Source organism: Suillus clintonianus (assembly GCF_016758775.1).
Source record: "Suillus clintonianus strain FC179 chromosome Unknown DEU56scaffold_26, whole genome shotgun sequence".
NCBI lineage: Eukaryota > Fungi > Basidiomycota > Agaricomycetes > Boletales > Suillaceae > Suillus > Suillus clintonianus.
Genome location: NW_024539250.1, coordinates 17,963 through 33,394, shown reverse-complemented (window position 1 = coordinate 33,394; position 15,432 = coordinate 17,963). Strand labels below are relative to the sequence as shown.

Here is a 15,432-nt window from a genome sequence, read left to right as displayed (position 1 = left end):
TGATCATTATACAATGGGAATAAGTCACCGCATGCTGAACGGGCTGATGCCACGAGTCCTGACTGTCAATCTGGCCCTGGTGGCAGATATGGCTGCAGTGCTGGGCAAATCCTGCTGCCTGTTCGCAGTATTTTTAGAGTGTTACTCAGCACAATAACCATCTAGTACGCTCCGAACAATAATCGTCCTAGTGATTCATTCAATTGAAGCAGTGGCACCAACGCTAATGATCATCCTGATACTAATAGGCAGCGCACGATAAAATTCCGTTAAAGTTAAACGTTTAGGACTCCGTGGGTAATGACGTTAATCATTGGTTTACTGGAGCCGCCTTGCTGCACATGCAACGCTGAACTCCGACTACGTATTCAAGTACTCTTATGGTCACACGGAAAACGTCTGAAATGCCCTTTCCTGGTATGAAAGGGTCCGCAAAAGATATACCCCTTGGAGCCCTGGGCGTAAAGCCCTTCTCTGACAAGCCGGGAAAGGTTACCTTGTTCTCGGAGGTCAGGTGGTAATTGCGCAACGTCATGTAAAATATATAAAGGTCGAGGCCTTCCCACAACCTTTCTATACACTTACTCTCCATACCCTGCTGTCCCACTCGAAGTTGTTTCATCCACTTTTGTTCAGACCACCGTGCTAACATCCTCGTTTAGATCATTATGCCTGGAAGCACTTTTCCTCCTTTCCCGGACGATGTTCAAACACACCCGCTCTTAATTATTGATTACGAGCTCATTAAGGCTGGAGACGTGGAGGAGGTAAATCGACTGTGGGAGGCAGCGACAACCATTGGATTCTGGTAGTACGTTATATCTATATTGTTGAATGTGTCGAATCTAACTCTCCATAAGTTTAAAGAATCACGGCGCAGACCAAGACGTCAGCGACATGTTTGACATGGGAGCTGAGACAATGGCTCTGCCCCTCGAAGAACGTATGAAGTTCGAGCAAGGAGACAAAGGACAATCTTTTGGGTCCGTGTCGATTTCTCATAACTGTTTCTCGTATCATCTGAGTTCCTCATTAGATACAAGAAAGTAGGGGCTAATGCGATCGATGCAACTGGTAGGACTTGCAGGAAAATTTACTAACAGCAGATTGACACAAATATAGGCGCCTTGGACGCTGTTGAATTCATCAACGTCTCTAAAGATGATGCACTAGCATATCCACAGGTCGTTCACCGCACCTACCCATCGACCGTAAATGCTCGCATGGAGAACACGATCGCACCATTTGTCCGCAAGGGTCTCGAGGTGACATATGTTATGTTTAATATATTCAATGACAAGCTTGGACTGCCGGAAGGGACTTTGGAGAGACTACATGACATGGAGGAGCACAGTTGTAGCGAGACCAGATGCATTCACAGCCCCCCTACTGCGCAGGTCAAGAAAGCGATGGAAAGGGCTGTATTAGGTGCACATACTGATTTCGGCAGTCTGGTTGGTTGCTCGATATATGTGGCCATGTTTTTTTAATCAAACATTACCAGAGCTTCTTGCACAATCGCCTCGGTGGCCTCCAAGTGCTCCCACCTGGTCATGACGAGTGGTCCTACATTCGAGTGAGCACAAGTTTTCATGCTCGCGTGCAGCAGACACTCATCTACGGATAGCCTATTCCTGGACATGCGATTTGCAATGTTGGAGATGCGTTGGCTCTTTTCAGTGGAGGCATCCTTCAATCCAACATCCACCGCGTTGTGTGCGTGCATGAGTACTTAAATTTGCAGCCTTGCTAATCTGTCGAATGACTATGGACAGTCCACCTCCCGGCGCACAGGCTGAATACGAGCGGTGGTCCTTGGTTTTCTTTTCCCGTCCGGGCAACTCCAAAGTCCTCCGGGCTCTTGTCGAATCCAGTCATATTATTGCAGAGGCAGTGAAGAAGCAACTTGACAGAAACTTTGAGACTGGTTCCAGCGCTGTGGAGTGGTTCGCGAGAAGAATCAGGAATCAGAGGATTAATAACAGAACGGTAGGAATTTCTTCAGTGCGTTGTGGTGGATGTGATCATGGATGCTGGAATTTCACAGGGACCAGAGACGTGGGCTGCAAGCCGAGGCACGGAGCACACTCCGACGGCGGCCTAGGTCGTGAATTGTCTGTCGCGTTCGATGATAGAATTAACCAATCTGATTCGATGCGGCTTGCGCAAGTACGCTTCGCCAAAGTAAGCGTACAGCGAACACATATTAATTATCGTTGTTTCTGAACAAGGCTGGTAATCGCATTCACAAGATCATGAATCAAACCTGAGTGGGTGCGAGACCAGCAAATCGACTCTGCGAATCATCACCAGTCAATCCAGTGAAAAGGCGGTAAAACTTCAGGCAAGTAGTTGGGTATCGTGGGGGAAAGGTGCTTGTGTGTAGTAGCATCTGTAGCGTATGTAGCAACATGAAATAAAAATGTCAAGAGTATGCCAAAACATTACTTTAGTAAAATCTGACGCATCAACAAGGAGGGGATCTCGAACAACGAGCGACAGCTAGACTCAACAACTAGAAAACAAGACCAAACGAGCGAGCAATTTCAAATGCTCGAAAATCTATGAAACAAATAATCCATCCGTGGACCGTCTAGGGTCGGGTAATACATCAGCGTGAGATCATCCATTTGGCCAGTGGCATTCACGCCAGCTTGCCGTTGATAGTCTACGAGACGATGATTAACACTTCAAGGTACACTAAAAAACAAGCAACGACGCACCATCATCGACTTCCTCGCCGCCCACCGCTTCTCAGTGTAATGCGCAACACGCTTCAAGTCTGACCACATAAATAAGGGTATGACGAACGCCATAACAGGGATTGCGATCTTCCAAAATCTGTGCGCACGCATGGGTCAGCCTTGAGTTTCGTGACATTTGGGCAGATAAAATACGTACAAGGCGTCGGAATGGGTATTGACACTCCACATATATTCGAAGTTCATTCCCTGTGCGATGCGTTAGACTCATGGGCGCGAGTGAGGTAGGAAAAAACATACAAAGTAACCCGTGAGCAATGTCAGGGGGAGGAATATGATAGTTGCGAGGGTGAGGCGGCGCCTGATAGTCCACATCAGTTCGAGGAGGCATGTTGATGAAATCAAAGGTGCACCCACATGACTACGTTCATCTCGTATGATTTGATCTATCGCTCATGTTAATCAGGACGAGAAAATCGAGACAGTAATGGCGCACATTGAAAGTGTAGTTGATGAGATTTTCTGTGATCCCTGCGAACATATCCATGCTCGTGAGGATATATTCCATATGATCGTGCACGTCCGCCTGTCACATTGTCTCAGCTCAGCCGAAGTTTGTACAACGGAGAAAAAAAAGTCACGACGCACCAGGTATATTTTACTTTTATGGGTCATGAACCCCTTCACTTTCTCTCCCCGTAGCTCCTGAATCTCCTTCTCATCTGACGAAAGTAATGCAGCACACCGGTCCTCGTCGTACCGCCGTAGCCCATAGATGACCGTCTTGAGCGGCCCAAGGGTCCGCTTGTGCAGCATCAAGTCACCGGAAAGAATATGCACTATGTTTCAGGGATGTCAACACAAACAGAAACGGATAGAGAGGAAAACGCTCACGCCTCGAAACCACTTTCATATCTGGCTTCATTAACACATCGTACTCCAGCTGCAATATCTTCTCGTGGAATGAATCCACTACCTCGAGTGCGGAATCCACAACGAGGTCGAGCAGACTTTGAACGAGCAGACTGGGATCTGCGGATGCGCGCAGGACCGTGTCAGGTTGTCGGAGGCGTGCCATGATGGGACCTGCAAAGTCGGCAAAATTGGACGGCATGATGGAGATAACCGTGCCTGTGTCAGGCAGTCAGTAATTATCACTTGACGTTGGGATCAGAATGGGTAACTCAAACTCGAACCAAATACGCCGAACCAAAAGCATAAATGCGTACAAGTTGCAGTATATGCGCAGAAATAGAACATATAGTAGTGAGTGTTGGCTCACAACCAGAATATATGCGCCATAAATCATCGTACGCATGGCCAACCGGACATGTGCACATTCCGATCGGCATGAATTGGTACAGGACAGGTCGCGTAGGCGAAGAAAGGACAGAATACGGCGGGGAACAAAGTAAAAAAAATACGATGATGAAGCAACTAGGCACATCATTGCAGCACTCACCATCTCTCAACAAGAAGATTGATATCGGCTGGACGGAGACGTTGACGCGACCTGCCTTCTTCAGATCTGTCAGAGTGAGCTGAGCTTTCTCCCGGCGTTTTCGGGACTGCGCAACGAGGATGTTACGATGAGCATTGGTTCGGAACTGGATTGATTAAGAGGAGAGCAAAAAAGTACGTCGACAAAAGTGCGAACAGAAATGTGATGTTGAAGCAGGTTGGAGATAAAAGCGAAGAAAAAATGGAAATGAAATGAGGAAAAACATAAAATGCGAGAGACACGACGCACCGCGCTCTCTTTCCGTGTAGCAGACGTCAGTGCAGCTAAGTCGTCTTCTTTGACCCTTGCCGCACTCTCCATGTCAGCTTTCGGTGACCTTCTGCTCCTGATAGTGCTTCCAAGCCGCCAGGTTGCAGGCGAACTGCCGCCATACATCGTGCGATCTTCATCCCCAACCTCTGCATGAACGTCACTGCCCTTGAAATGCTCGTTCTTGTAGTAGTCCCCTGGTGTCATTGGACCTGGCGAGGAGCTCCGTGGTGGGTCTTGGTCTTCTGGTACGTAGGAGTTTGGAGATGAAGAAGAGGAAACGAGTGTGTGAGATAAGACATGAATATAGAGGTGTTGACTGTAGTAGTCCGTTTTGGAGCGCGTGTGTCCGCGTTTGTGCAGGACGTCTTCGAGGGCGAGAGGGTGAAGGTCTACAGTCAATGATTTTCAACGCCTCACATGATGTATTATATAGCTGCATGACATACCATATTTCAGGGCAAGCGCACTCATTACATCCCAACTGGTGCCGCACACATTAATCCACCTCACCTTCACCCACGGCTCCCTCTCTGAACTTCTCTCATCGTTGAACATTTGTACGAAGCGCTCATTGTCCATCTTTCCAAAACTGCTCCTCACGGAGCTATAGTCGGTGATCTGGATCTCGCAGCGCTCACGGATATGCGCGTAGTGGAGATATGCGGACTGCCTGCGCGGATCAATACCCGGTTCTGCACCGGCGAGGCCAAAGCCCGAAATGACGGTTGTTGTGCGGTGCATGGAAATTACTTTGCGAACACATGCACGGAAGCGATCTTTTGGAGTTTGAAAATGGAGGGCAGCAGCACGCTTGGGCCGCAGTGAAGACGGGATTATTGACGAGGATGCACGTCGCCTAGACTGAGGTACAGGCTCTTGGGAGGATATATTGGAGGGCAGAGACGGTTCAATATGAGTAGGAGACGAAGAACGCGGCGCTGCAAGCGATGGCGCAAACTCGTCCTCAAGGTCAGGCGTCAAGGAACGCCCGACAGAGTCCGTGTAACTGTTTTCGCGAGGCATGGCAGGCTGTAATCGTCAGTAGGACAGCTAGATTCCTTGTCGGTATGAGACTTGAGTTTGGGGGTATCGTTTTTAGTAGAGTCTAGTGGCCAGGGCCTGTGACAGTAAAGCACACCGGAGAATAATGTTTGACCAGGTCGGGGTTGAACCTGATGGTAACTCAGACCCAGTGATATCGATAAGGGGCCGCACGGCTGCAGGGTGAATGTGTTCTAGAATACAAGGATGAAAGAATCCGAGCCGATAAGTATATGAAACTGGGACTCCGGCGGAGTCATAGTTGACGAGTCATAGTTGACCTGTTACTGTTCCGGAATTGATCGGTTCCCAAACTCAAGAAGAACAAGGTACGTGCAAGGTGACATTACTTAGTCATGCCTGACCCCCAGGACGAGTAATGAGTGACCTGTTACTGTTCCGGAATTGATCGGTTCCCAAACTCAAGAAGAACAAGGTACGTGCAAGGTGACGTTACTTAGTCATGCCTGACCCCCAGGACCTCCTTGCTCAGAAATACTCATCCGAACAGCTGGGTTTCTAACCCGAACATACCCCTGGCTTTGAAACCATCACTGCTGCATTACTTCTCTTCCTTCCTCCCGTCGTCCACTTACGCCCTTCAAACAGATGGGTGATGAACCTGGCGCACAACTGCGGAGCCTCTGTCGTTGGCGCTTCCTTCCTCCCGTCGTCCATTTACGCCCTTCAAACAGATGGGTGATGAACCTGGCGCACAACTGCGGAGCCTCTGTCGTTGGCGCTTCCTTCCTCCCGTCGTCCACTTACTCCCTTCAAACAGATGGGTGATGAACCTCGCGCACAACCACGTACGTCCTTATCCGCTTGTAACTATAATGATTATATTGCAGCTAAAGTATGGTGCTAGGCTTGTGGACATCAGTCGACAGACGTGCAAATGTCTCCCCCTGCTGAACCTCCCCAGCCCAATCAGGCTAACTCACCAGCACGTTCTAAGGCCGAGTCCCAGCACGTTCCGGTATCCGTCCCTCTCAGTAGTTACCACATCTCCATGAACGGTTATACCACCCTGAGTGTGGGGGCAGGTATGTTGTATGATGATGTTCCAGCTGCATGCTAATAATCGAGTGCCCCAGTCAGAGTACTATATGACGAGACTATGAAGCCGCATTCTGAGTTGTCTGCGACTGTGAGTGGCGGCAGGGACTGCATTTTCGGGGGTAGGTAGTCTACGATGCAAGCACCAGATACTAATGCAAATGACAGGGCACTAAACGTGCTGATTTGCGCTGGAGATGGTGGCTTGTGGAGCGAGAACGACGGCAGTTCAACCACTGGTTCTTTGACACGTGCATGTCGCACTGTTGGCATCGCCGTATCAGAATGCAGAGGTGCTGCGTGCTGCACCATTGGCATTGTAACGGCGCGCGCCGTAGCAGGTTGTGAGGGTGCGCCCTGTGTTGCACTCACTGTGGAGTGACGTTTTTGCTGCACTCGAGCTGACGAAAATGAGCTAGTGTTTGAAGTGTAATATAAGTTCTTACTTTGTCGCATAATGCACTGTTTCGCGCGTTGAATATAAGTTGCACCTTGGTCTCGAGTTGATACACCAAATGTGGTGTGGACATCCATACTGTGTGTTGCTCCCTGATCGTATCTCATGCCTTTCATGAGGCCGGCTAATAGAGTCAAGTGAATGCCTTCGCGATACGCATTACGATGAGATTGCTCGTTGCCATTGGTCGTTGCGGGTGATGCTTTCCAAAAAGCAAGAGGTATCAGGCTCGCTGGCTGATATATTGCTGGAAACGCGAATTTCGTGCCTTCAAGCTTATCTTTCAGCCATGCTGGTGATGTGTCAATTTTTACGAAGTGTTTTTTTGATGATAATTCACCTGCGGCTTTTGGACCACCATTGCGAATGATATCCAACGTCTTCTGAATGTCTGGATGGGGCTCGGATGTTGCCAAGCTCAACATTGCTGCATATACTTTGTCCGAAACGTGGGTGTGAAGGCCATGGACATTTCTTTTATAGTGTGCCACGCAAAGCCGATAGAATCGCCGGAGATGGTCGTACGGCCCCAGATCGCAGAGACGACGTTGCGACTCGTACGGGCATGGTGTCGTGATGGAGCGAGACAGTTGTGCGCAATACATTCCCAAACCTACAATGCTATTAGTTAGTTTTTACAAGAGGTGTCTGCATGGCTGCTACACGCACCTAACCCTTGACCTTTGTGGCTATCCGCAATCACCGTCTCGAACCCACAGCCATGGATATGGTTGAACGACACAGGCAACCCAGTGTCAGCGGACGCGATCTCAAAAATTCGTTCAAAGAGAATGAGGTGAGCTTGAGCGCTTTGCGATGTTGTAAATGCTCTACTGCTGACGACGGCTAGAAACCAATATGTTAATACACAAAAGTATAAACAGCACGCGAGACTCACATCGTTGGTGCTCGATGTTCCACGACTCAATTTCAAACTCTTGCCATCCTTGTGCACGCTTAAATGACGTGTCGATGGACAGGCGTGTAGCTTGCATGAGGTGCAGTGACATACGTGGTGTCATGCAGATGACGAGTTTGAGTGTTGCTCCCCGCTCGATGATGTGTGTCTCCGCACAGCGCACATAGCGTTGTTCCAGAGGTAGCTTTGCATGCTCCTCGGCAAGGAGACATGCACCTGGTAATTCCACATCAGTACTGCAAGCAGCAGACATCTAGTAAAAATACCTGCCTTCAAATCCCGTTCCACTGGGATACTTCACAGACCTCAGAACATTGATGAGACGCCGTACGTGATCGAGATTGGCCAGCGACGGATGAAGATCTTGCAGTGTTGCGTCGCGGCCATCTGGAAAGTCCCAGCCAAGTACTTCATGAAGGCCCTGGATGAATGCTGTGTCCAAATAAATCCGACGTGGTGTCGCATCTGCTAGTTTCCATTTCATGAGCGAGAGAAGCTCATGAAATATGTCAACAAGTGGTGTCGGTGTTTTGACGGGTGCGGGAGGCGGGTGTGAGTGCGGGTTGCTGCAGAGGACAACTATGCGCGGGCAAGCTACGAGATCGTGGGGGACATAGATGTTGAATTTTGCAGTGCAATTATGTGTCCACTTCCGCAAGACACCTTGTTTGAGCTTGCCGTCTGCTTGGCGGTGCAGGTGTGCTAGTGAATGGAGATGAATTTGACGATATAAACACTAATGGAAGTAAAAACTCACGACAAACTTGCCTTTGGGAGGATGGGCTTGTAACATAGCTGCACGGCAGGAGCGGACCATAGCCTTGTGACTTGGCTGATTGCTCACACTCCGAAATAATGTCGTTGTCGTTGTCGAGGAGAGCTCGTAAGTAGCGGGTGTCACATTCCTGGAGATTTCGTATGAATAGGTGGGTACGGCGAGTGTGGGAGCGCAATTTGCATCTGTTGCATATCAGTCAGACTATTGCAAAAGAAATCCACGAATAAACTTACCGGACGAATGGTTGATTGTAGGCATCAAGCTGCATGATCAATTTTCCGCTACACCTGGGCTTCTTGACTCGACGACTTGACGGCAAGCAATCTATACCCGAATCGTCGTCAAAGGTCGCGCTGTTGAAATATTCATCAGCCGTGATACCATCTGAATTACCTATCACACTCTCAGCAAAGGAAGGTAAGTTTGGAGGCTTTTTGAGAGACGGGTTTGGAGATCGGGCTGGAAAAACGGGGAATGACTGGGGAAGGACATTATCGTCGACACCGTCAATCGCAGGGCAGCCACGTTCGTACAAGGCCATGTACAATGCCAGTGTTCGTTCGAAGATTTCCCTGTCAGCAGCGCTGGCGGGACTGTTCGAGTCTGTCCGAGTCTGACAATGAGATGCAACCTCAAAAATATTAGTAAAGTGATGTGTCGATATGTCGCGTGTACGCGCTGAGCATATCTTAAGGCCTCTACCTGAATAGACGTGTGAGAGGTATTCAACCGACAAAGAAAAAAAGACTCATACAAGATGTTTTGAGGTTGGTGCACGAAACGGGATGTCCTTCGGCGTTGCGAAGCATAAGACATTGACCAATTGTCTGTCCCCCATGCCCATCACCCAATGAGTATTGGAAACTTGACTGAGGACGACGTGAAGACTCAGAAGTAGTTGGATCGATGTGGAAGATGTGGGCGATGGATTCGTCCGCATGTTGTCCGGTTTGCGGATATTCAACGATCGCACCGACCGGATGTTCGACGACAGCGTGTGCGGAGGTCCTGCGTGTGACGCGATGAAGTTCCTGTACACGATCTTCATCTGTAAAAGGTCGTGCAGGAGGCGGGATGTAGTATGTGCTGATTGCAGCATTTGGGTGGGCATGTTGGGTAGCTGGTGCAGTTGCAGTGCAGAGATGAGGCGGCGTGGAAGCAATACGAACAGGACTCAGAGGCAAAGGTGATGGCGGTGATGGTGACGGTGAGACTAAATCCAAGTCGCGAGGCGAGAGTCCAGCACGTTCAAGGAGAGCTTGTGCATTCTGAACAGCAGAGCGCTGAAGCTCAGTAAGGTGCGACATACCATTAGATCCACCCGTTCTACGCACCTCTTGATATATGGTCAACGGCGTTTGGACTTCAATCGTGCTGGCCAATGTTCAGACACTCGAGAGCACTGCAACTCCTGAATAATTTCCCTGTTTAGAAATCAATATAATTCAGCGCTTACATCATGAGCGCTACGCAACTGTCACTACTTTGACTGTTGTGTTCTTGGACTTTGACCGTTGTGTTCTCGAACCTGAAGTTTCCAGCATCGGCCACCAACTCATCAATTTATTAATGCCCGGTGAGTGGATGAGGGTCTATTGTGTTATCAAACATGGAATTGCCAGTCTCACTTTCAACAGTCACTACACTCTTCACTTGCTTGCCGACACTTACCCTGCTTTAAAGCCCATATCGACCCTCACTGCTGCATCGCTTATGCATCTGTTGCACTCGATGAGCATCGCTGTGACACCACTCAAGCCTCCGTCAAGGCAACAGATTTAGCTACCAGGGAATCTGGGCAGGTTCGTGGAATTGTGTGCCGTTTGACTCTAGTATAAGCCACTAACGGTGTCTTTCCAGGGTCTTCAATTGAGATCAGCAGCTGTACAGCCTGTACTGTGGCCGCCAGTTGGGGACTTGCGGTTTTTTTCATTTTGAAAGGTCAGCCAGGTAAGTACTATATAAGAGCAATGAACACGACATACCACTCATCCCACTGTCTTCCCCTATATTCCACTTCATCATGCCCAGCTATCCAGAAATTTTCCGCATATCCCGAGCCCTCCAGAGCGCCAACGCAGAACTCAGTATCTTTTCCCGCGAGCTCGGTGAAACTGTTTCAATAGCATAGTGCGTCACGATTTTACTGTTTTTCTCCTCATTAGCTGACTCGTAGTCAGCCCAATCAACAGAGTCACCGGGGATCGTATTCTTGCTCGCCAGCTCAAGGACTGGATTATCCGTCGAAGGGTTACCTGGGAGTGCTTTTGTGCTCTCGTGACAGAGCAACGCACTCCGGTGCGCTTTGAAACTAATCATCGGGGCCATTCAATGGCGTATTGCCATCAATCTCCTAGCCACTGTGGCTTTTCCTGTATGTGTTCCCTCTGTCTCCTCGTATTTACTGTATTTTAACACATTTCTCAAGTAAATCTTAGTGAGGCTCGAGAAACTGCTGTTCTTGAGTCTAGATATACACATATTCTTACGCGTGGTATGTCATTTCCCGCAGCATGCTTTGATGTCTTTCTGCTCACCCTTATTACTTGTGACTAGTGTATCATAACCACCATCAGCTGATGGATCTGCACAGTCTGGTAGTGCGAGTGCACCACGACCGAGTTGCAGCAATGCCCGATGGACACGCGGAGCTTTTTCCATACTTCAAGGATTATTGCGGCACCCCAACAAGCTCAGCTCTGGTGCATTCTCGGCGAGGTGGTGCCGTTCGTACTCCTCGTCAGTTCTCAGGTAAGTAAAGTTATGTTCGAGCAATAAAATACTTTGGCATTGATTCTACTACCACAGCTGTACGTAATATATCACTACAACATCGTCGCCCATCCACCACTCTCAGGCTCCGCAGTGTTGCTGATGATGCGCACATCGAGCTTGCAAGTCCGACGTCTTCGATGGAGCAGGACGTATTGCATTCACTTGCAGAGGGCAGAGGGATCACATCCTACGAGCACATTGGGCTGTTAGAGTTGTGTGGAAACTGTCAACAAATGTTTGCAGCGAGTGCATTGCGGGTGCACATCTTAACTTGCCAAAAAGATTGAATGTTATATAGTGCCTCGGTCAAGCTTCGGTCTGGCTTATTAAAATTTTCATGTTACATATAGGCAGGGAGGTCCTGGGGGTCAGGCATGACTAAGTAATGTCACCTTGCACGTACCTTGTTCTTCTTGAGTTTGGGAACCGATCAATTCCGGAACAGTAACAGGTCAACTATGACTCCTGGCCCGCGTCGCTTTGTGGAGGGTGGGTTGCAATCATTGCAAGTGCAGTCGCCAACATCATGGGTTGGAAGTTACGAGCTATGGGGACCATCGTTAGCTTCATGGTTTTTGCTGGAAACGCTTGGCTGTCAGATAAGTTCGTGGGCTGTTCCCAAGATAGACCCGTGAGTAGAACCGCGCTTTGCTCTTGCCAGTCATGCTACAATGTTGCATTCAGCAGGAGTAAAGAAAGATTCAGGATAGCACAAAAACACGGTCGTTATTACAAGCACGTTGGCGGCAGCAACTTCGTCAACATGTGGTGTAAGTTCAAGTTGTGCAGCTTACCGGAGTATGAATTTCGGTACCGCTGCCAAGTCTGCGTCAGCGGAGTGCTGGAAACTTGACGCGGTAACTACTACTATCCGTTACACTCTATTCGTGACGGTCCGCAATTTCGTGAGTCACACTCATGTCACGAATAGTAACGGACAGTCACACTAGCCGTGCTCACGTGCTCACGGATTGCAGCTGCAATGAAACACTGTTAAATTTAATGTCCGACGTCGGCAGCCACGGCAGGTGACATCGAATCGTGATTTTTGCTGCTGTCACGCTAAAAACACGATCTCCACTATTTCTCAACGGATTTGTTTTATTTCACTTGGGATATGGTAGTATAGTACGTAGAATACATACTCAGTGAAGTAGCTAAGTAATTACTTTAAAATTGAGTGCTGCAGACAAAAATCACGAAATTGCGGACCGTCACGAATAGAGTGTAACGGATAGTATCAGTGGTCAGATGATCGGGTCCAGGACTCGAGAGCGACAGTAACAATCGAGGTTGACCTGTGAAATAACAGAACAATCAGGGGAGATCGTCGATGCTCTGGCTGAGTGGAGAAGTCCCACATCCGATCACCGCTGCCACTGACGAGGACGGCTTCAACATGCAAGCTTCAGGATCAGGACTTAGCATTTGAGCATGACTTGTCCAGGTCATGAATAGACATTGCGCTTCACTTACGACGTGCTGCTATCCTCACTTATGAAGTAGGACTCCGAAGCTTCAACATCTGCCACCGTACTGATGAATTCCCGACCTGCCAGTCTCGGACTTTGACAGGACCAATTCTACTGGACTACTATGCCTCACATCGCCTATCTCCACTGTGCCCGCATCGCACTTTCTGTCCAACGTCCACCACATTCGTAATGAATGTTTCCGCTCCACAAATGGTCAGTACACTTCCATTGACACCACTCCCTTGATCGGTACCTAGTTCAAGTTGACCAAGTGTTCTCGCAGGGCCTCATCAACCTGCTACCCAGGCTGAAGGTGATCGTACAGATCGGAAAGATATGGTGACAATATAGTACTATGGACTACAGTCCGATAGAAATTATGTGGTAAGCTCTCTAGTACATGTGGAGTGACTACTCATGACTGTGTTTTCCGCCACAGCTGATCATCAAGTGCACAGAGGTTATGACGACGCAGACTGAAGTTATTGTAAAGCACGATGAAGATCAATAAGGCCTCTGTTCAGTGCACCGTAACAGAGGCAGAGGAACTGGCTCACACATGCGTGCTGGAGCTCAACGCGCCATTTGGCTTAGGCCCTATCTCTGTTTATACCTTGGGTGCAAAACTTCTTCCAATCGAAGCCACCGGTGTGTTAACGATATCCTATCGATGTCCATGGGCCAAGTACATCGCAATCATGATGATATTCTTGCGTCCAAACAAGTAAACAGGCCATCTAATAAATTCCCGGTCCTTAGCGCCGACGTGGCACGGACTACAGTTCACCCCGTGTATATATCCAAACCAGCCGCAATCATTTCTCATTGTTGCAGGTGTATTCTTTGGTATCTCTCGTACGAGCCTCGTCATCGAATACGCGTGTTAGTTCGAGGTCCATGCGCTGAGTACAACAATGTATCGAGAAGGACTGGTACTACTTGTTCAGTATGTGCTTCTTTACGGATATGCCATCTCTCTAATCAGAATGATAACTGATCTGATGGCAAGACGGTGACATTGAATTTGCAAAGCTCGATCTGCAGATCTCCACCTTACCCAAGATGATACATGGCCTTGGCAGTGATCATCAACCAGGTAGGTCGTGGTGTTGCTTGCTGCGCGACAGATTATTACGGAGCTCATGAGTTGGGGCTATATAACGTGAGGGTTTCACCGAGTAACACAAACACAAGTGTCATGGCACCATCTATTCCTCGAGTCTGGTTGAGTGAGTTGGTACATGTAACTCCTCAGCGTGCGAGTCACTAACTGCTCATAGTTACCGGGTCTTCTAGCGGATTCGGCAGGGCGATGGTGGAAGAGGTCCTGCGTAACGGCGAGATTGCAGTCGCAACGCTGCGCAAGCCCTCAGTCCTTGATGGCCTCGCAGCCCAATATCCGCGCACCCAGCTCCTAATACTCCCACTGGACGTGACGAACGAGGCGCAGGTCAAATCTGTCTTCGTACAGGCCAAGGATGCCTTTGGGCACGTCGACGTCGTGTATAACAACGCAGGGCAGGTGTTATATCAGGAGGTGGAGGGGATGCCATTGGACCGTGCCAAGGCGCTGATGGATGTCAACTTCTGGGGCGCGGTAACGGTAAGCTTTGAGGCCATTAGATTCTTTAGAGAAGCGAATCCGAAGGGTGCTGGGGGGGTGCTCGTCCAAGTATCGAGCATGACAGCAACTACCGCGATCCCGCTGGTCGGGTTCTATAACTGCACGTAAGTCAGATAGTGCTGTCTGATTAAGCATCGCTGAGGCGTTTGGTGTTCATAGGAAAGCAGGTAGATTAGTTGCTTGTGGCACCCTGCGTGATCCTGACTCACCACTTTTCAGCCTTGGATTCGTTCACCGAGGTCCTGGCACAGGAAGTCCTTCCCGCTTGGAACATTCGTGTGAGTAATTGAAGAGATGGTAGCCACCGCTCACTAAGTAGCCCACACAGTTCGTAAATGTCCACCCAGGTTGGACGCGCACACCCATTTCATCAAGTGAGATGCTTGAGCCTCCAGCAGTGTACGCATCGGAACCAGCAGCCGTAACAACGAAGATGCGTGCTGGGTTTGATGCGTTCATCGGGAGCGATGCGCTTGCTGCCGTTGAGGTTGTGACAAAACGCATTTGGTCGGTGACACGGATGGACGACGAGGACCTGCGCAAGGGTATGCAGGAGGGCATTCCAGGCCTCGTGAACGTGCATACGGGGATGGACTCGCTGGGATTTGTGCAAGCAAAGATTGGGCGGCTGCAGGGCGAACTGATGTGGAATACGAAGGTTCATTATGAGTACTAGTTTCGCTGTCTTCACGTTAACTTGTCATTTGTATGTACGTATATTATCTATGTATGAGTATTGTGCTGGACTACCGCGGCAGACAACAGCATGGGCAACGTACAATTTTCGACACACGCCAGTGTGTTATCCCCGCATGTTTCTCCAGTTTC

At 49.1% G+C, this 15,432-nt stretch overlaps 5 protein-coding genes across 5 annotated transcripts; 3 read left to right on the top strand and 2 right to left on the bottom strand.

Moving 5' to 3' along the window:
• Positions 1 to 668: 668 nt before the first annotated feature.
• DEU56DRAFT_734600 (uncharacterized protein) lies at positions 669 to 2,104 on the top strand (the record flags this gene model as incomplete). Its single annotated transcript, XM_041348393.1, has 8 exons — positions 669 to 811; positions 861 to 983; positions 1,037 to 1,074; positions 1,123 to 1,454; positions 1,505 to 1,576; positions 1,628 to 1,716; positions 1,776 to 1,989; positions 2,048 to 2,104. 8 exons carry the CDS (start codon positions 669 to 671, stop codon positions 2,102 to 2,104), a joined length of 1,068 nt encoding a protein of 355 aa, XP_041209636.1.
• Positions 2,105 to 2,435: 331 nt separating this feature from the next.
• DEU56DRAFT_278126 (uncharacterized protein) lies at positions 2,436 to 5,828 on the bottom strand. The gene is made up of 11 exons (XM_041345437.1): positions 4,923 to 5,828; positions 4,453 to 4,865; positions 4,165 to 4,270; positions 3,597 to 3,833; positions 3,351 to 3,541; positions 3,199 to 3,288; positions 3,120 to 3,148; positions 3,003 to 3,063; positions 2,902 to 2,951; positions 2,724 to 2,841; positions 2,436 to 2,668 (listed from the first exon to the last, which is right to left on the bottom strand). Exons 1-11 carry the CDS (start codon positions 5,497 to 5,499, stop codon positions 2,645 to 2,647), a joined length of 1,896 nt encoding a protein of 631 aa, XP_041209635.1. The 5' UTR covers positions 5,500 to 5,828; the 3' UTR covers positions 2,436 to 2,644.
• Positions 5,829 to 6,594: 766 nt separating this feature from the next.
• On the bottom strand, positions 6,595 to 10,037 carry DEU56DRAFT_734615 (uncharacterized protein; the record flags this gene model as incomplete). The annotated part of the gene is made up of 9 exons (XM_041348395.1): positions 6,595 to 7,325; positions 7,374 to 7,646; positions 7,703 to 7,879; positions 7,932 to 8,188; positions 8,219 to 8,654; positions 8,710 to 8,912; positions 8,964 to 9,038; positions 9,174 to 9,426; positions 9,479 to 10,037. The coding sequence occupies 9 exons, from the start codon at positions 10,035 to 10,037 to the stop codon at positions 6,595 to 6,597; spliced, it is 2,964 nt and encodes a 987-aa protein (XP_041209634.1).
• Positions 10,038 to 10,753: 716 nt separating this feature from the next.
• On the top strand, positions 10,754 to 11,794 carry DEU56DRAFT_979862 (uncharacterized protein; the record flags this gene model as incomplete). The annotated part of the gene is made up of 6 exons (XM_041359763.1): positions 10,754 to 10,860; positions 10,911 to 11,028; positions 11,088 to 11,104; positions 11,169 to 11,224; positions 11,287 to 11,481; positions 11,539 to 11,794. The coding sequence occupies 6 exons, from the start codon at positions 10,754 to 10,756 to the stop codon at positions 11,790 to 11,792; spliced, it is 747 nt and encodes a 248-aa protein (XP_041209633.1).
• Positions 11,795 to 14,178: 2,384 nt separating this feature from the next.
• DEU56DRAFT_911478 (NAD(P)-binding protein) lies at positions 14,179 to 15,280 on the top strand (the record flags this gene model as incomplete). The annotated part of the gene is made up of 5 exons (XM_041357296.1): positions 14,179 to 14,209; positions 14,261 to 14,708; positions 14,764 to 14,771; positions 14,824 to 14,882; positions 14,933 to 15,280. The coding sequence occupies 5 exons, from the start codon at positions 14,179 to 14,181 to the stop codon at positions 15,278 to 15,280; spliced, it is 894 nt and encodes a 297-aa protein (XP_041209632.1).
• Between the last annotated feature and the right edge of the window lie 152 nt (positions 15,281 to 15,432).